Genomic DNA, 21,900 nt, shown 5'->3' with positions numbered 1-21,900 from the left:
AATTTAAAATCTCCAAAAATTAATATTTAATGGAATAAATGTATAATCTAAAAACAGTTTTATTTAGTACAACAGAAATGCTTACTAAAAATCAAAATGTTTTAAATCCTAGATTATTCAACACATTTTGGCTTAGAAATTATTAAACAGATTTTTTTTTAAGTATAGGACAGTAAAACTTACATTATTCCATTACATAAAGCTTTTAAGGAAATATCTGAAAAATATTAACCAAACTGAGTTACAAATACTTACTTGTAAATAGGTAATAACTCATGTCTTTTGATGGCACTGTCTGATTTTGTATCACTGTCATACAACCTTTGCACAAGTCTTCCCGTTCGAAGTGGAGGGCCTAACTTGTCCATATTACTATTAAAATATATAAAGGTGTACCCATAAGGCGATTGCTACTGTTTCTTTATATAAAGTTTTTTTTTTTTTTAAGACATTATTCTGGTTTAACAGAAATCTACTCCCCGAGTCCTTAATTTTATCTGACTGTCAAGGTAAGAACTAATGTCCAGAAGAATCCTCAGAGAGAGTTCATACAATGTCCATTATTAGGTCTGAAAATTCTGACTACACAGGCTACCCTACACATCCAAACAAATGTTAAATTATACACAGCAGGGCAATGGAATCAATGAAGAAACTTAGGAAGGACAACTATTTCAAAAAAAAAATCATGAAGCTAGAAGTGAACTGAATGCTGTTATTCACAAATAATTTTTCTTCCTCCCTGAATTCAGAGAAACTTTCTCTATTCTTCATATTATTTATTTCTGTGCTTTTTAAAATTCCAAAAATAAGGAATTAAATAAATAACATTTACCCCATCTGACTTTCTAACTCCACTAACTTCTAACAAAAAAAGTGACTTTATTTCTGAAATGTATCCAAAGTAAAACAGGACTCGGCATGGAAAAAAAACCTTGGATGACAATTCTAAAAACCACATGTAATAATGGTAAGGGGCCATTCCATCTAAATATATATATATACACACACACACATTTTGACCAAAATTATAAAGGATCTCCATCTAGAGGATAGCAGGACAAACTGCAGGTTTGTAGGATATTTCACTGTTTTAAATCAACCAACCAAATAACTGAATCATATAAACTATCACCAACCAACATCTAGTCATAGTAGGAAGCAGGGAAAATTGAATTACGAAATTAGGAAAGAAACGTATTTGCCTACTGAATAACACATCACTGCTTGTTAACTTTAAAAGTACATTCTTTTTAAGAGATATTTGCTCACTCATTTCTTCACTTATTCACTGACTATAAACCCCTGAGCATCTATTATGTGTCAGGCACTGTGCTACATTCTGAGGATGTGGTGGTAAATAAGATAGATCTGATGCTTTTTCTTATGGAGTTTAGTATCTGAAAAGAATGTGTTCATTTTCCTAGATTACAGATATCTAAGAGGAGGGATACATTTTATTAATTTTTGTCTTCTTTCAGTAGCTTATACATAGCAGGCATTTTGTTGAAAAAGTTTATATTAATACTTTGCAGGTGGTGGTGTTTATGTGAGGATTTAAAGTTCTTAAAAGCAGCCTTCATTAAATAGATGTATTAAGTAAAATTTCTAAAATATTTTAAGTTAAAATTTGTTTTTAATTTGTTAAAGTACTAAGAAAGCCATCTATTGGAATTTTAATTAAACATTCAGATTTTATTCTAAATCCTTAATTATCAAAACATTTTTGTTCCAAACAGTGGTTATCTAAGAAAAGGCATCTGTGATTCTGGAAATAATGAGCAAAATTTTTCTTTCTCAGAAAAAAATTACTGAAAGTAAAATTTAGAAAATCTTTTATTATATTCCTCTTATATGATAAGAAATGGTCAAATTCTACATGTGATACAATAAAGTTCAGTTCAAGAAAGATGTGTAAAATATAATAAAAATCTAAAGGTAATTATCTAATTGAAAGCTAATTATCTAATGGAAATATTACATATATAAAAAGATTGCCAATATTTTCAGATTTTGAAAACCTAATTGAAGGACGGGTTCCAATAATGATTTGAACCATACCTGTAACATTCAATTTGATTTATATGTGTGCATATATATACACACATGTACATTCACAACTCAAATGATACTTAGGCTGAAAGTTAATGAATGCTATTTTTAGGCTAAAATGACTTAATAACGTATTCTAAGTTGCCATTAGGCTATCAAAAACAAAACCTATAAATCTCAATAACAATCAAGATTTTATATATATAATACTTTTGCAGGCCTTCAAAATACTCACAGCTGAATGAGTATGGTGATGACATCAACCTATCCCTGATTTGAAATAAACTTTAACATAGGAAACGTCGTTTACTGTTGATACCAGGAGAGTGAATTCACTTAGGAAATAAGTAATGTTAGTGTGGCTTACTAGGTACCTTGTAGGAGTGTAGTAAGTACTGTAGATTGAGATATAACAAAAAGATGATTTCTGAAATAATATTGGGAAAAGAATTTACCAGATGGTATTTTGTATCTTTGTACACTACTGTAGTTATGATGCTATAAGGCAATCTTGTCCAACCTGCAGCTCGCAGGCCACATGCCACCCAAGATGGCTTTGAATGGGGGCCTATACAAATTCATAAACTTTCTTAAAACATTATGAGATTTTTGGTTTTGTTTGTTTGTTTGTTTTTTTAGTTCATCAGCTATTAGTGCTCGTGTATTTTATATGTGGTCCAAGACAATTCTTCTTTCAGTGTGGCTCAGGGAAGCCAAAAGATTGAACACCCCCCTGCTCTAAGGCAGTTTTGAAATGTGTCATACCTCTACTTTTGATCCTAAATTCATCAATCCTACACAAATAATTAGTACCTCAATTCCATGGCAAAGTTAGCTCCCTATCCAAAATCTTCAATCATTGTTATTCACATAAGAAGTCAAGCTCTGGAATTCTAGGTTATCACAAGCATTTCTAGATCAACAATAAAAAACAAGCTCAAAAAAATTTACATAACATTCCACACAAATTCAATTCACACACATCAAAAGACTGGATTATGAAAACAGCATGTTTCCTATTCATATAAAAATGTATTCAAAAACTAAAGACATTTACTTCTTAATGTTTTTAATAAGGTATGAGAAACAAAATACAATTTTTTAAATTAAAAAATGCTCCATACATGCCTTTGGTTGCTCTAATTTTATGTGTATTTACAGTTGATCTCCAAAGTAAACGTGTTTTTCATAGTAACTAATCTTTGATATTTGATAGTTTCGGCTACTGAAAATTATTAGCTGAGCTATCCATTTAAACTGGTAATAAGGTACAACTGTGTAAACTCTAGGAAACAATTCAAATAGGGAAATATTTATTTAAAAGATCTGTGATTCATTATACTTCTAAAACTTCCTGGAATTAAAGATAATCATCTTTTGGCCGGGTGCAGTGGCTCACACCTATAATCCCAGCACTTTGGAAAACCGAGTTGGGTGGATCACTTGAGGTTGGGAGTTTGAGACCAGTATAACATGGTGAAAACCCAGCTGTATTAAAAATACAAAATTAGCCAGACATGGTGGCACACACCTGTCCCCGCTAATGGGGAGGCTGAGGCAGGAGACTCACTTGAACCCAGGAGGCGGGGGTTACAGTGAGTCAAGATCACTCATTGCACTACATCCTGGGCAACAACAGCAAAACTCCATCTCAAAAAAAAAAAAAAAAAAAGATAATCATCTTTCAGAAGAAGGGAAAAACTTTCCACTTGGGTGTGTTTTGTTGTTTTTTAAACAAATCTGTTAAAATTTACCTAGAAATTGATTTGATTGCTTTTTTATATTTAAAAAAGGTTTTTTGTTTTTGTTTTTTTAATGGATATGAGGTCTTGCTATGTTGCCCAGGCAAGTCTCAAACTCCTGGGCTCAAGCAACTCTCCCACCTCACTCTCCCAAAGTGTTGGGATTACAGGTGTGAGCCACTGCACCTGGCCTAATCCACAAACTGTCTAGAAGCAAACAACCAAACATATGAGAATTTTTCCGAGTGCAAAAACAAATTTCTTTGTGGCATGATTCTATTACAGATCACTGGTATGCCTGATTAAAGTGGACCACAATAAAGATTACATACACCAGACTTTAAACAATTGCAATCCACTGAAATAACAGCATTTACTAATCTCAGTGAATGCTCAATTTATTGAGCATTACACCTGACCAAATGTCTTAATTCAACCTTTATCCAATCTGAATCATCTGTATAAATCAAAATAACAGTTGTCATACAAACTTCAAGTAATTCTTTCACTTGTACCAGATGATAATTCTATGACGTGCCTATAGATTAACAGATGAGGGAATTAATTTATCTTTTTTCACTTATTAACCAAAATTTTTTTGTTAGCCTAGGCATTCTGCTAGATTTTAGTTACAAATGGAAGCAAGGCAGACATAGTCTTTGCCATCATGGAGTTTACAATCTAGCAAGAGAAACAAATCATTACTTCACTAATTCTTAAAAAAAAAAAAAGGAACTCTGTCACTAAATAGACAGCTATGAACGGTTCTAATTTAATATAGTAACATTATAATGTTCCAGTTAATATAGTAATATATTGGTAGAAATCAGCTCCACCACTCTCTTTCCAGTAGTTGGAAATCTTCCTTTAATCTGTAAGAATCTTATACAGAATGGACAATCAGAATTTGAACAGATGATTGACAGTTAAATATGATGTGGGACAGCCAAAAAATATGTACTCTTCATGGCATTATTAGCAATGCATAACTGACAAAATTATTGTACTCAAAATCTCTGCTTGCTGGCAAAAGCGTATTTTCCATTAGTAACCAGGTATGTTGGTCAGATTTTCTTGGATCAATTGTCAAGGTCTAAGCAGAGTCACAGATGTTGTCACAGTCAGACAACATGTCACAGCATGACAAAGAGATACATGCCCAAAGCTATTTAGTGGCAGAGTATGATGTAGAAACCTAGTCTTCTAACTCCAAGGTCAGCGCCTCTCTTCATTATACCAGCCAGCTTTACACGCCCTATCTAGGAATACTGTGTCAGTACAATTTAATATTGCCAACTGACAAAATTGCCAGTACTATAGAAATACTGAAAAATATCAGCTTTTAATCTATGATCAACTGTAAGTGAAACTATAAACAACACTATGAACAAACATTATTACCTAACATGGAGGCCAATTCTCTGTGATACGGTAAAATGACTTTGTAAAATTAAAGCACATACTGCTATGTCTATACTTCACTTAACCATCCAATGAGTCAACTCATTGGAGAAGAAAATAAATCAGATCAGTTTCTTACCATTAAAAGGTAAAAATGTTTTACTTTTCAACTACCTGATTTACTGATAATCTGTCTCTTTCTTATGGATAGCCTGTCTCTTCTTTTTGGAAGCACAACAATAAGAAAAATCACTTAACTCATAAGACATTGTTGATTTATTTATTTTTCCTTTTCTATAATGATAATTACATTATATTCCTTTAGGTCTTCCATTTTCTATGTAGTCTGAGTTGAGAAGCAAAAGGTAGTTACTGTCATTTGACAGATATCTTTGTATATATTTCCCACATAAAAAACAAAATGAATGTGAGCCACATATAACTTATACTTGAAAATAACATGAAAAGAGGTGAGTAAATACAGTACCTTCATCTGTAACATCCATGTACTTGCACTGGGACTAATCAAGGAAACAACTTGACCCATGGAGAACAAAGAAAAGACAGGCAGGATGACAGCCCACCTTGGAGTGACACAGAGCAAGGGGAACCTCCCTGGCCCAGGAAGCGGTGAGTGAATGTGTGATCCTGGGAAACCACACTTCCGTGAAGTCACTCCATTAGGGCCTTCAATCTGACATACAGATATGAGGAATCTTGGCAAAGCAGCTGCTCAGGCACATGCGAAGACCCAGGAACTCCAAACTTCCCAGCAAAAGTAACTGCAACTCCAGCAAAGCAGGATGTTAGACCTCCGTACATATCCTTAAGAAAAAGGCTGAATCAAGGGGACCAAGTAGGGATGGTCTGCAGGTCTCACTTTCATAACACCTCACAGGATAAGACCCACTGGCTTGGAATTCCAGCCAGCCACTAGTAGCAGTTTTGAGTCTACCTGGAATGGAACTCCCAGGGGACGGAACGGGCTGCCATCTTTGCTGTTTGGGTAACTCAGCTGTTCTGCAGGCTTTGCAGAGTACAAACCAACTAGGGGAACAGAGGATCCCCCAGCACAGCACAACTGCTTTACCAAAATGTGGTCAGACTGCTGGTTAAGCCAGTTCCCAATCCGTTCCTCCTCACTGGGCAGGACCTCACAACCTCCAGCCATCCCTGCTGGTACTTTCCAGCCCACAGAGATTTGAAAATTCCCTGGGACAGAGCTCCCAGAGGGAGGGGTAGGCTGCCATCTACTGCTGTTTGGGTGACTTAGCCATTCCAACCAGCAGGCTTTGGAGAGCCAAAGTCAACCAGGATGAAAGTGGTACCCCTGCACAGCACAGCTGCTCTAGCAAATTGTGGCCACACTGCTTCTTTAAGTAGGTCCCCAATACTGCCCCTCCTCACTGGAAAGAACCTCCCAACTGGGACCTCCGGCAGCCCTGCTGGTGTTCTCTGGCCTACAGAGATTTGCAGAGTCCCTGGGATAGAACTCCCATAGGGTGTGCAGGCCACCATCTTTGCTGTTTGGGCAACTCAGCAGTTCCAGTCTTTGGAGTTTGGAGAGCCCATGCTGACCCATGGGTGGAAGTGGTACCCCAGCACACCACAGTGGTCCCATGAAAATGTGGTCAGACTGCTTTTTTAAGCAGGCTCCCAATCCCATTCCTCATCACCAGGTGGAGCCTCCCAACTGGAGTCTCCAACCACACCCACAGGTGTTCTATGGCTGACAGAGGTTTGAGGCCTCCCTAAAACGAAGCTCCCAGGAGGAGGGGCAGGGCACTACCTTGGCTGATTTACAGCTTTCACTGGTGATACCTCCAGCTACTGAAAAATCCAGGGTGACTAGTGACTGGAGTGGACATCTAGTATATACAAGCAGCCCTATGGAAAAGTGGCCAGACTTGTTCAAAAAAACAAACCCATCCGAAGGTAAGCGACCTCAAAGACTCAAGTTAGGTAAGCTCACAAAGATGAGAAAGAATCAGCACAAGAATGCTGAAAACTCAAAGAGCCAGAGTGCCCTCTTTTCCTGCAAGTGACCACATCACCTCTCCAACAGGGGTTCAGAATCAGGCTGAGGCTGAGACAGCTGAAATGAAACAAGCAGAATTCAGGATATGGACAGGAACGAAGTTCATTGAGCTAAAGCAATACATTGTAATCCAATGAAAGGAAGCTAAAAATCATGATAAAACAATGCAGGGGTAGACAGATGAAACAGCCAATATAGAGAAGAACATAACAAACCCGATAGAGATGAAAAACACACTACAAGAATTTCATAATAGAATCACAAGTATTAATAGCAGAAGAGACCAAGCAAAGAAGGAATCTCAGAGCTTGAAGACAGGCTTTCTGAAATAAGACACGCTGACAAGAATAGAGAAAAAAAGAATGAAAAGGAATGAACAAAAGCTCCAAGAAGTATGACATTATATAAAGAGACCAAATCTATGACTGACTGATACATCCGAAAGAGATGAGGAGAATGGTACCAATTTGAAAAACATATTTCAGGATGTCATCCATGAGAACTTTCCTAACCTAGCTAGACAGGCCAACATTCAAATTCAGGAAATGTAGAGAACCCCAGTAAGATACTCATGAGATGATCATCCACAAGACACATAATCATCAGATTCTCCAAGACTGAAATGAAAGAAGAAGTGTTAAAGGCAGCTAGAGAGAAAGGCCAGGTCACCTACACAGGAAAGCCCATCAGACTAACAGCAGACCTCTCAGTGGAAACCCTACAAGCCAGAAGATATTGGGAACCAATATTTAACATTCCTTTTTTTTTTTTTTTTTTTTTTTTGTGATGGAGTCTCACTCTGTCGCCCAGACTGGAGTGCAATGGCACGATCTCAGCTCACTACAACCTCTGTCCCCTGGGTTTGAGCAATTCTCTTGCCTCAGCCTCCCAAGTAGCTGGGACTACAGGCATGCAAAACCACACCTGGCTAAGTTTTGTTTTTTTTTTTTAAATAAAGACAGGGTTTCACCACATTGGTCTGGCTGGTCTCGAACTCCTTACCTCAGGTGATCCACTCACCTCGGTCTCCCAAAGTGCTGGGATTACAGGGATGAGCCACCACACCCAGCTAACATTCTTAAAGAAAAGAAGTTCCAACTCAAAATTTCATATCAGGCCACTCTAAGCTTCATAAGTGAAGGAGAAATAAAATCTTTTTCAGACCAGCAAATGCTGTGGGAATTTGTTACCATCAGACCTGCCTTACAAGAGCTCCTTAAGGAAGCACTAAATATGGAAATAAAAGACAATTACAAGCCACTACAAAAACACAACGAAGTACACAGACCAGTAATACTATAAAACTTAATTACATAAACAAGTCTGCAAAATAACCAGCTAGCATCATTATGACAGGATCAAATCCCACGCACATCAATACTAATCTTAAATGTAAATGGGCTAAATGACACAATTAAAAGACACAGAGTGGCAAGTCTGACCCATTGGTATGCTGTCTTCAAGAGACCCATCTCACATGCAGTGACACACATGGGATCAAAATAAAGGGATGGAGAAAAATTTACCAAGCAAATGGAAAACAGAAAAAAGCAGGGGTTGTAATCCTAATTTCTGACAAAACAGACTTTACACCAACAAAAAGAAGGGTATTACATATGGTAAAGGGTTCAATTTGTCAACCAAAGTTAACTATCCTAAATACAAATACACCCAACACAGGAGTACTCAGATTCATAAACCAAGTTCTTAGAGACCTTCAATGAGATTTAAGACTCTTACACAATGATAGTGAGAGACTTTAACACCTCACTGACAATATTAGATAGATTATCAAGACAGAAAATTAACAAATATATATTTAGGATGGGAACTCAGCACTGGATCAAACGGACCTGATAGATATTTACAGAACTCTATACCCCAAAATAACAGAATACAGTGTTCTCATCACCATCTGGCACATACTCTAAAATTGATCACATGGGCCTGGTGCAGTGGCTCACGCCAGTAATCCTAACACTTTGGGAGGCCGATACAGGCAGATAACCTGAGGTTAGGGCTTCAAGACTGGCCTGGCCAACATGGGGAAACCTCATCTCTACTAAAAATACAAAAATTAGCCAGGTGTGATGGCACATCCCTGTAATCCCAGCTGGTCAAGAGGCTGAGGCAGAAGAATAGCTTGAACCCAGGAGACAGAGGTTGCAGTGAGCCAAGACCATGCCATGGCACTATAGCCTGGGTGACATAGTGAAACTCCATCTCAAAAATAAAATAAAATAAAAGTGATCAAATAATTGGATGTAAAACATCCTCAGTAAAAGCAAAAGAGCTGAAATTATAACAAATATTCTCTCAAACCACAGAACAATTAAATTAGAAATCAAGATTAAGAAATTAACTCAAAACCATACAACTACATAGAAACTGAATAACCTCCTGAATGATTTTTGGATAAATAATGAAATTAAGGCAGAAATCGGGAAGTTCTTTGAAACTAGAGAGTACAAAGAAACAACATACCAGAATCTCTAGAATACAGCTAAGGCACTGTGAAGAGGGAAATTTATAGGACTAAATGTCCACATCAAAAGTTAGAAAGATCTCAAGTTAACAACCTAAGATCACAACTAAAAGTACTAGAAAACCAAAAACAAACAAATCCCAAAGCTAGCAGAAGACAAGGAACAGTTAAAATCAGAGCTAAATTGAAGAAGATACATGAAAAACCATTCAAAAAATCAACAAATCTAGGAGCTGTTTTTTTTAAAAATTCATAAAATATAGGCTGCTAGTTACACTAAAAAGAAGAAAATAGAGAGTATTCAAATAAACACAATCAGAAATGACAAGAGGGATATTACCACTTGACCCCATAGAAATACAAGTCATCAGAGAATATTATTAACAGCTCAATACACATAAACTAGAAAATCTAGAAGAAATGGATAAATTCCTGGACACATACACCCTCCCAAGACTGAGCCAGGAAGAAACTGAATCCCTGAACAGACAAATAATGAGTTCTGAAATTGAGGCAGTAATAAATAGCCTACCAACCAAAAAACGCCCAGGACCAGATGGATTCACAGCTGAATTCTACTAGATGTACAAAGAACTGGTACAATTCCTACTGATACTATTCCAAAAAATTGAGGAGGGACTCGACTCTAGCTCATTCTACGAGGCCAGCATCACCCTGATACCAAAACTGGCAGAGATACAACAAAAAAAGGAAACTTCAGGCCAATAACCTTGATAAACATCAATGCAAAAATCCTCAACAAAATACTAGCAAATCAAATCCAGCAGCACATCAAAAAGCTTATCCACCAGGATCAAGCAGTCTTCACCCCTGGGATGCAAAGCTGATTCTGCATATGCAAATCAATAAATGCTATTCATCACCACAGAACTAAAGACAAAAACCAAATGATTATCTTAATAGATAAAGAAAAGGTTTTCAATAAAATTCAACATCCCTTCATGTTAAAAACTCTCAATAAACTAGGTATTACAGGAACATACCTCAAAATAATAAGAGCCATTTATGATGAACCCACAGCCGACATCATACTGAATGGGCAAAAGCTGGAAGCATTCCCCCTCGAAAACTTGCACAAGACAAAGATGCCCTCTCTCATCACTCCTATTCAACATAGTATTGGAAATTCTGGCCAGTGCAATCAGGCAAGAGAAAGAAATAAAGGGGCTTCTAAATAGGAAGAGAGGAAGTCAAACTATCCCTGCTGGCAGATGACATGATCCTATATCTAGAAAACCCCATTGTATCAGCCCAAAAGCTTCTTAACCTGATAAGCAACTTTAGCAAAGTCTCAGGATTCAAAATCAATGTGCAACAATCACTAGCATTCCTATACACTAACAACAGTTAAGCAGCAAGCCAAATCAGCAACAATCTCCCATTCACAACTGCCACAAAAAGAATAAAATACCTAAGAATACAGGTAACTGGGGAGGTGAAAGATCTATACAAGGAGGACTACAAGCCAATGCTCAAAGAAATTAAAGATGACACAAAGAAATGAAAAAATATTCCATGCTCATGGACAGGGAGAATCAATATCATTAAAATGGCGATACTGCCTAAAGCAATTTCTAGATTCAATGCTATTCCCATTAAACTATCAGTGACATTCTTCACAGAACCAGAGAAAACTATTTCAACATTAATATAGAATAAAAAATGAGTCAAACTAACCAAGGCAATTCTAAGCAAAAAGAACAATGCTGGAGGCATCATGCTGCCTGACTTCAAGCTATACTACAGGGCTACAGTAACCAAAACAGCATGGTACTGGAACACAGACCAGTGGAACAGAATAGTGAGTCCAGAAGTAAGACCACACACCTACTACTATCTGATATTTGACAAATCTGACAAAAATAAGCAATGGAAAAAGAATTCCCTATTTAATAAAAGGTGCTGAGATAATTGGCTAGCAATATGCAGAAGACTGAAACTGGATCCCTTCCTTCCACCATATACAAAAATTAACACAAGATGGATTAAAGACTAATGTAAAACCCAAAACTATAAAAACCCTGCAAGACAACCTAGTCAATACCATTCAGGGCATAGGCAGCAGCAAAGATTTTATAATGAAGATGCCAAAAGCAATTGCAATAAAACACAAATGGACAAATAGGCTCTAATTAAACTAAAGAGTTTTTGCACAGCAAAAGAAACTATCAACAGAATAAACAGAAAACCTACAGAATGGGAGAAAATTTTTGCAAATTATGCCTCCAACAAAGGTCTAATATCCAGCATCTATAATTTAACAAACAAGCTTACAAAGTTAAACAAACTTACAAGAAAAAAAGCAAACTTACAAGAAAAAAAACAAACAATCCCATTAAAAAGTGGACAACGGACATAAACAGACACTTTTCAAAAGAAGACATACATGCAGTCAACAGTCATATGAAAAAAGCTCAACATCACTGATCACTAGAGAAATGCAAATCAAAACCACAATGAGGTATTATCTCACACTAGTCAGAATGGCTGCTGTTAAAAAGACAAAAAATAACAGATGCTGGTGAGGTTGTGGAGAAAAAGGAATGCTTATACATTGTTGATGGGAATGTAAATTACTTCAGCCACTGTGAAAGACAGTGTGGCAATTCCTCAAAGACCTAAAGACAGAACTACCATTTGCCCCAGTAATCCCATTACTGAGTATATGCCCAAAGGAACATATATAATTCTATTATAAAGACACACACATATGTTCACTGCAGCACTATTCATAACACTGAAGACAGGGAATTAACCTAAATGTCCATCAATGATATACTGGATAAAGAAAATGTGGTATATAAACACCATGGAATACTATGAAGCCATAAAAAGGAATTAGATCATGTCCTTTGAAGGGACATGAATGGAGCTGGAGGCCATTTTCCTTAGGAAACTAACACAGGAACAGAAAACCAAATACTGCATGTTCTCACTTATAAGTGGAAGCTAAATTATGAGACTACATGGACACATAGAGGGGAACAACAAATACTGGAGCCTTTTGGAGGGTGGAGGGTAAGAGGAGAGAGAGGATCAGGAAAAATAACTGATGGGTACTAGGCTTAATACCTGGATGATGAAATAATCCATACAACAAACCCCCTATGACACAAGTTTACCTATGTAACAAACCTGTACTTGTATCCCTGAACTTAAAAGTTAAAATTAAAAAAAGAAAATAATGTGTGCTGTATTTCATTAATCAACTGTACCAGTATATGTAAAGATATAGACATACACCTTCATTCTAATGGTCCAGTAGCAATCCCTTAATTTTCTGATATATCAAAATACAAAATAGGTAAATTTCTAAAAATATATGGCCTTATATTAATATCTCCACTGTTACAATTTTTCCCATAACTATTGAAAGTTTATATACTTCATTAAAAGCCATGTAAATATAACTGTAGAAAAATATAAAAAAGCATTAAATTAAGAGAATCACCCCACTGTTTCTATCACACTCTACATAGAGTTTAGTAGCTAACACTTTTCTCTTAACAGAATCACCTTATTAAAATGTATATACATACTATAGTTGCAAAATATCCCTTTATAGATTTTCATAATTTACTATTCAAACAAAGCTAGACATTTTGGTGATTTATTCTTAACATTATAATAAAAACGTGAAAAGAGTCTAATGTTTACAGTCAAAGAGATCCCAATTTATATATTGCTTCTAACTTTAACAGCTATGTGGCTTTGAGCAAACTGAGCTTCTCTGATCTTATCTCTTGATTATGAAGTGGTTTTAACAAAAATATATGCAAAATGTCTAGCACAGTGCCTGATACATAGTGCTTAGTAAATTATAGTTAGTATAAAAATCTTCAACATTTCAATTTATTTCCTTAGACTAAATTCCCAGAAGTAAAATTATTCAATTTAAGTTATGATTTCTAAGGCTTTTAATACCAGATTATTTTCTAAAATGGTTATACAAATTTAGATACTCAACAGCAGTGAGTGTGCTCCTGACCAGAAAAATGTTAAAAGACAAATGAACTTAGGAAATGAAGATTAATGAAAAAGCAATTATCAAAACATAATAAAACTTTAGTATCATTTAATTATATACCACTAATAATTATATCCAATGTAGACTTACCCTGCATGAGGGGCTGCTATCCCTTTATGAGAGGGAGATAAGGTCTGAAGTTTGTTTCCCAAAGAGCTGCTACTTGAAGACACTTTGCCTGAAGGCACACCTTATAATAAAAAAGCATTATTTTTAACAATACTCTAAAAAAAAGGTACATAAAACAGAGCATCTAACAAAGAAAACAATGATTTCGTAATAATCTTTGTAACTATAAATCAAATTTTCATTCAAGACATTTTTTAAATGGCATTTCCAGGGGACAATATATAGCATCCTTCAATTCTAATTTCTAAATTTCTTTCTTATAATTTATATATAAATAAAGGTACATATCAGTGGTCCATATCTTCTTCTAACTATTAAGTATTTGTCTACTAAGAACAATTGCCAAGTTCAGAAAGCTATGAAGAGCTAGTGTAAAATGAGAGGAAAATTCTGGATCAAAGAATCAAGAAAGTACTAGGCTGACTATTCTAAACAGATGATACATCAATAACAACATCTGGGGCAAACATTTAAGCTGAAAAAACAACAAAATAAATGGCCAGGCACCGCGGTGGCTCACGCCACTAATCTCAGCACTTTGGGAAGCTGAGGTTGGGGGATCACAAGTTCAGGAGATTGAGACTATCCTGGCTAACTTGGTGAAACCCCATCTCTATTAAAAATAGAAAAAATTAGGTGGGCATGGTGGAATCCACCTATAGTCCTAGCTACTCAGGAGGCTAAGGCAGGAGAATCACTCGAACCTGGGTGGCGGAGGTTGCAGTGAGCCGACATTGCACCACTGCACTCCAGCCTGGGCGACAGAGCAAGACCCCGTCTCAAAAAAAAAAAATAAAATAAAAATAAATAAATAAATAAAAAGGTTAAAAGTAGAAACTACTCAAAGTTATTTTATTTTCAGAAATAATTACTTATCCTCCACATCTCTTCTTAATTATAAATCTATCTTAATACTCCAGAATAGACCACTATCTTTATTTCCTGCTCTGCCAACATGGTTTTAAAAACAAATCAAGTTGCTTTACGGCTATCATTACCTACAACAGTTTTGCCAGTGCCACTTGGCTGCGGTAATCGTGAAGATCCTGATGATGCAGTTCCAGGAGAATTTGACTTTTTAAGTGTGGGTGGCTTATACTAAAATAATGAAAAAAAAATTTTTAATCAACATCACTTTTTGATTATGGATTGTAAACTAGTGGTTCAAAACTTAACATTCTTTGGGTTTAGGATTTCGGTCTTATAAGATGGAAAGAGTTATGGAGATGAATGGTGATGATGGTTGCACATCATTAATGTATTAATACACTTGTAAGTATACACTGAATTGTACTCTCAAAAATGATTAAGATGCTAAAGTTTCTGCTACATGTATTATACTACAGTAAAAAAAAAAATTGGAAAGAAATAGCTCACATTCCCTTAAATGAACAGTCTTTTTATTAGCTACTGAATTATACAAACTGAGGAAGTGTAGATTAAAATATGTCACCTCGAAAGTTTTCTAAAATAGACTCCCTCTCAGATGTTCCACTGCTAAAACAAACTAACAGCAACTTTTCCAGTTCACAGGAAAAAGAAAAAAAGGTCGAATGGAAAATACTTCCTCAAAGTTAAGATTGTAATCACCAAACAAACATCAGTAGAAAAACTTAGAAACAGCTGGTGATGCTCACCTGGTGGTGCAGCTCTAAACGTTAAGATTTTTACGTGTTCCTGGATGTGGTTTTATATTCCATACATATAATTCAGCCATATTTCCTACTGATAAAAATCATAAGATGACCTATTACCTAAACAAGTTTTACAACAGCTGTCTTATGGATTTCCCCGATATGAAGAGAAAGAGCTAATTCTGGCGTCACTATCCTCACCAGACCACCTTAAATTAATGGACTATGGATTGACATACGATATTTCAGCTTATCTTGGATTTTTATATTTCTCTACTTGTCTAAAGAGATATCTTTATTAATTTTATTTTACTTTCTCTTTTTGAGCCAAATTTTGCTCAGTTACCTGATTATAAATGTATTTTACTGGTCACCTGCTTCAATAGCAAGAAATGAACTTGCCCAGGGTTATGCCCCAACTTCACAACAGAGCAGGAATTTACACTCATGCTGGTTCTAGCCCAATGCTTCAACCATAAGGTGAAAATCATACTTGCATATGTGCTTGGAATTTAGCCCAATACGGTTCAAGATTTCATGTGAAAAATTGGTTTCAAACATCATTTTCAAAAATCAAATCATATTTTATAACCAATAATCAATATAAAATTTAAGATGCACTACTACCAAAAATAGCTAGCTAAAATCAATTTTGAAGTCAAACATTATATCCTTCTAACTCTGCATGTGAATTTTTAAAAAGTTACATCTTGATAAAGGATCACACAAAAAAAGTAGCATGCACATTTTGCACTACTAGGCTAGCATCTGAAAACTAGAAAACCGAAACCTTCAGTAAATGTCTTTCAAATTAACAAATGTCTATGAGACTTTGGGAGATGAACCATATAATGATAACTGATTTTTTAAAATCTTAAAGGTGCTTCTAGTTTAAAAGGGCTTCTGGGCCACTATATAAATAGGGAGAGAGAAAGACACATTAGAAAAAAACTTAAAATTATAGCAATAGGGGAAAAAAAAAAAAGATCTAACAAAGATTTGTCAAACTATGAGAGGTATGTCTATAAAAACAGAGTTTATAAAATCAGATTAGGAAACAGTACTGTTGACCCACTCAAATTGTGCAAACAATCAACAAAGAGCAAAATGATTAGCATAAACAAAGTGCGCTGATGTGGCCTATTACATATTGACGGGTCAAGTCTTTAGGCAGGACACAGGCAGAAAGGTTTCTGGTAGCATTACATATTGGAGACTGAAGATGTTTATGTTTATAATAGAAATTATTAACAACTTAATGGCTTACAAATACTTAGGCAGAACATGTCTCCAAAAAATGTTTTGCTTTTCTCCTCTCTATATAAGACTTCCCACTATTTTACTAAATTTTATTGTTGACTTTTCTGAGATACTCAGAAGCTAGAACAACCTTATCTATATCCTATAATATTTCCCATTACTTTCAACAAGAACTAGTCAGGTTAGTTTCCTTTCCGAATACCACTTGTATAAAACATTATTCACCTCTCCCTCGGTATCTTGCTGTTTCCCTGACCTAGATAATCTGACTCCTTCCTTTCTGAGCTATATTCTGTCTATTCTACAACATCAAGCTGAAAGTCTACTGGTATATAAAGACTTTCAGAATGACTCTATCAATCAACGGTTTTGTGTGTTATTATGAAGACTTTCAAAATGACTCTATCAACCAATAATTTTATATAAATCTATTTTAATGATGAGGAGAATGAAATCATTTTATATAATTATATTAAACATATTTCTTTCATTCATTATTATTTGGTAATTATTATTTGTGTTTTTATGTTGCTCACAAATCTCATACATTTCCTTACAAAAATATTTATACAAAGACTAATGACTAATGAAATTGGAAATAGTCTAAAGAACCTGCAGGACATCCATTTCTGACAAAATGGTAGAATTTACTATTTAGACCAACCTTTCAACTAACAACTAAAAATGTTCAGGAAAGAATAAGAAATCATTGTAAAAGCACTGAATGTCAAATGAGAGGAAAAGAAGAAATTTCCAGGCCAAACCATGTGGGATTGTAATAACTACCTGAACATCACATGGATTTGCTGTATAAATTTGCCTTATTAGGCTGGTCAAGCAAACTAAGTCAATAATTTGTTTTCAAATGTTTCCAGACTGATAATACTCATAGATACCTAAAAGGAATAAGCACACATCTTCTCTGGAGGAAGGCATGAACAATAATCACGAGTAATTTTTTACTTGTAACAAGCAGCAAAGGTCAATAATAATCAGGGAAATAAGGATATAAGGAACCTGAATGAGAAAAAAAAACAAGGACCATATCCATACAGGTCACCGGATACTACTATAATTATCAGACATACATTACAACAATTATGAGTACTACATATAAAGAAATAGGAGACAACTATGAATATATTAATAGAAAATTACAAAGTATAAAAAAATAGGAAATTAGAAAAATAGTCAGCCAACTGCAAGAAATTAAAAACACAATAACAAATTACAAGCTCCATGTTGGAGGAGTGAAGTGCCTATATAACCATCCTACAGATAGCAATTACAACAAAACAGATGACTGGAAACCACTGGAAAACCTACACTGCACACCCTGGATTTAACCACCTACACTTAGACCTCCTTACTGCTCCCCGCCTAAAAAAGGAAAGAAAGTAAAAACACTACAAAAAAACAAAACAGAAATTGATATATATTACCTATCATGTCATGTCTAGTTTTCAACCAAACATTACTAGCAAAGAAACAGAAAACATGATCCATATTAGCAAAAATGTCAAGTCAACAGAAACTAACTGCAAATGAACACAGGTGGCAGACTTAGTAGTTAAGGATTAAATAATAATAATAATAAATAAGACTGAACTACAGGGATTGGAATTGGAGAAATTAAGCCAGGCACAGGCATATGAATACCACATGTCCTCACTTACATGTAGAATCTAAAACAATGGAACTCTAAGCAGCAAAGAACTGATGGTAGTTACCAGAGGCTAGAATGAGGGGGAAAGGGGGGAAAGAATAAGGAGAAGATGATGGTCAAAGGCATAAGTTTTTGTTGTGGTCTTTATTTTGAGATATACTGCACAGCATGGTGAATACACTAAATGATAATATATCATACCTTTCAAAATTGCAAAGAGAAAACATTTTCAAATGTTCTTACCACAAAAAATGGTAAGTACTTGAGGTGACAGTATGTTAATTAGCTTGATTTCATCATTCCACATTGAATTCATGAATCATAATATCACTTTGTACCCCATAATATATACAACTATAATCTGCAAATTTATAATTTCAATAAATATATATAATAAAGCAGTAAGTATAACAATACAAATCAAGAGTACTGATAGGCTTATAATGTCTAGAGTTACATATGTGAAACAATAGCACTAACCGGTCAGAGGTAAATAAAAATATCCATAGATATGGGTAAGTCAAAGATGCATTTTTTATTCCTAGAGCAATCACTTTTAAACACTGCAAAGAGTTATAGCTAGAAAGCCAATAAAGAAAATGAAATCTTATGAATACAAAAGGGAAAATAAATGATGAATTTTTAAAAAAATTACAAAAAGAGAAAACAGATGGCAGACCTAAATATAACCAAATCAATAATTGCATCAAATGTAAGTGACAGGCAATTTGACCAAAAAGATGAAGTTACTAGATTTGATTTTTAAAAAAGAAATATAAAAACCATTTATAGCAAGGCAAAAACACACACATAAGTTAAGGAACAGAGAGAAAAGAAGTGAGCATAATTATGCTAAAATGGCTATATTCTTATCACATGAAACATACTGCAACACAATGAATATTGCCACAGACAAAAAGGAACACTTCATAATGATAAGAGGGTCAATAAATGGGGAAGACATCACAATTTATAAGTGCATATGCAAACAATAAGAGAAATTCAAAATTTTGAATCAAAAGCAGGCAAACCTAAAGAGAAATGTAAAAAACGTCATAATTTTAACATATTTCCCTCAGTAATTGATGGAACATCATACACAATGATGAAAAACAATGCTTTTCACCTAAGAATAGAAAAACAAGGCAAGGAGGTCCACTCTCATCACCTCTATTCAACATTAGTCTAGCCCATGTAGTAAATCACAAAAAAGAAATAAAAGCCAAAAGGTTGGAGGGAAGAAAATAAAACTGTCCTTATTTACAGGTGACATGACTGTATATACAGAAAAGTCCTAAGAAATCTACAAGAAGACTATTATTAGTAAATGAATTTAGCAAAATAGCAGGGTATAAGATTAATATACAAAAATCCAGTTTTTCTAAACAAGCAAAAAACAACTAAAAATGAAATAAAATAAAATTCTATTTATAAGATCATCCATATACATGATATACTTGGAAAAATCTAACAAAATATGTATATGACCTATATAACATAAACTACAAAACACTGCTAAAATGAAACCTAAATGATCAGAAAATATAACAGGTTCATGAACTGAACAATTCAATATTGTTAAAATGCCAATTCTCCACAAATTGATTTATGAATTTAATATAATCTCAGTCAAATGCTAGAAGTCATTTTTTGTAGATGTTGACTAGTCAATTCTAAATGTATATATAAGAATAAATCAAGAATAGCCAAAGATAATGTTTTTTTTTTTTTTTGAGACAGAATCTTGCTCTGTCGTCCAGGCTGGAGTGCAGTGGTGCAATCTAGGCTCACTGCAAGCTCATCCTCCTGGGTTCACGCCATTCTCCCACCTCAGCCTCCCTCAGCTGGGACTACAGGTGCCCGCCACCATGACCGGCTAATTTTTTGTATTTTCATTAGAGATGGGGTTTCACCATGTTAGCCAGGATGGTCTTGATCTCCTGATATCGTGGTCTGCCCACCTCGGCCTCCCAAAGTGCTGGGATTACAGGCGTGAGCCACTGCACCCGGCTTGCCAAAGAAAACTTTAAAAGGAATTCAAGTAGGAAAATTTAGACGACTTGATTTTAAGACTTATTAAGGTTCACTATTCAGTATAGTGAGAATGTGGTATTGACTAAAGGACAGGGATATAAATCAATGGAACAGAACAGCATGTCCTGAAATACACCCATACGTTTATATTCAACTGATTTCCAACCAAGGTGTCTCGGTAATTCATCAGGGAAAAGAAAGTCCTTTAAACAAACTGTGCTAAAACAATAGAATATCCACATAGAAAACAAAAGGAAAACCTGCCCCTTACTTCACACTATACACAAATACTAGCCTGAAATGATTTATAGATGTAAGAGCTAAAAACATAAAACTTATAGAAGACATGGGAGAAAAATCTTTGCAACCCTAGTATAGGCAAAGATTTCTTTGATACAACATAAGCAGCATAAATCGTAAAGAATTAATAAATTGGACTTAATCACATTTTAAAATTTTTGCTCTTCAAAAGACATCCTTAAGAAAATGAAAAGCCATGTCACAGGATGGGAGAAAATATTCTTAATACACATCTGAGAAAAGACCAAGAATATATAATAAGCTCTTTCACTCAATCTAAAAACATGTATACATATATAGCTTTTTATATATTTTATATATATATATATAAAACGTGCTAAGACAATAGAATATCCACACAGAAAAAAAGGAACAATTGCCCCTTACTTCACACTATACACAATTAGCTTGAAATGATTTACAGATATAAGAGCTAAAAGCATACAACTGTTATAGATATATAAAACTATATATATAACTATATATATATAAAAGCAGGTGAGAAAAATATAGTCTAATGTCATGAAAAGCATAAACAATAATCTATGAAAGTCAATGAGCTATTTTCTCATTTATAGCAATTATTAAAACTGAACTTATCACCTGTGTCCGAGAAGTTGGTTTTCCTTTGGTATCTGTAGAAAATTTGCCTTTATTACTAATACGTGCTGCCTGTTCTTTACAGAAATTTATATGTCTATCAGCTGCATTTTCATTGAATCTCCTCTGACAATATGGACACTGAATATAATCTATAACAGATAAAAACAGAAACAGATTAATAGCATAGTACTTGAAAAGGACATTAAAAAATCTTAAGTTTCTATGCAGAGTCATTCAAAAAATATAAGTAATAATGTCTGATAAGAAAATCTCCCATATCCTTATAACTACCCAGTTTGACTTGTCTAAACTCAGTAAAGACTTAAAAAAAAAGTCTGCTGGTACATGAATTCCAATTTTCTCCTAGCTTTGAATCAAATGTGTGAAGGAAAAAGAACAAAAGATAAATCCTTAGTACAAAAGAGTAAGCAGAGGAAAAACATTCTTTCTTTTTTGCCTTTATGTTTTCATTTATAATGGATATATATTTTATACAGCAGACTAGTTA

General features: G+C 34.7%; 1 protein-coding gene across 9 annotated transcripts in view; it reads right to left on the bottom strand.

The window, feature by feature from the left end:
- Positions 1-21,900, bottom strand: part of ZC2HC1A (zinc finger C2HC-type containing 1A) — a 53,709-nt gene that overhangs the window by 9,690 nt on the left and 22,119 nt on the right. For 5 of the 9 annotated variants that reach the window (XR_012416468.1, XM_065519389.1, XM_065519390.1 and 2 more), the window contains 4 exons: positions 21,393-21,541; positions 14,894-14,993; positions 13,857-13,956; positions 256-372 (listed from right to left, as the gene is read on the bottom strand). Coding sequence is in view for 8 of the 9 variants with exons in the window: in XM_065519389.1 (XP_065375461.1) it covers positions 256-372; positions 13,857-13,956; positions 14,894-14,993; positions 21,393-21,541 (466 nt within the window). In the remaining variant the exon portion in view is untranslated. The remainder of the gene's footprint in view (positions 1-255; positions 373-13,856; positions 13,957-14,893; positions 14,994-21,392; positions 21,542-21,900) is intronic. The other 4 variants (XM_065519391.1, XM_073999034.1, XM_073999036.1 and 1 more) reach the window with 1 other exon arrangement.

Source organism: Macaca fascicularis, chromosome 8, assembly GCF_037993035.2.
Source record: "Macaca fascicularis isolate 582-1 chromosome 8, T2T-MFA8v1.1".
Classification (NCBI taxonomy): Eukaryota; Metazoa; Chordata; class Mammalia; order Primates; family Cercopithecidae; genus Macaca; species Macaca fascicularis.
This window is presented reverse-complemented; position numbering and strand designations above follow the sequence as displayed.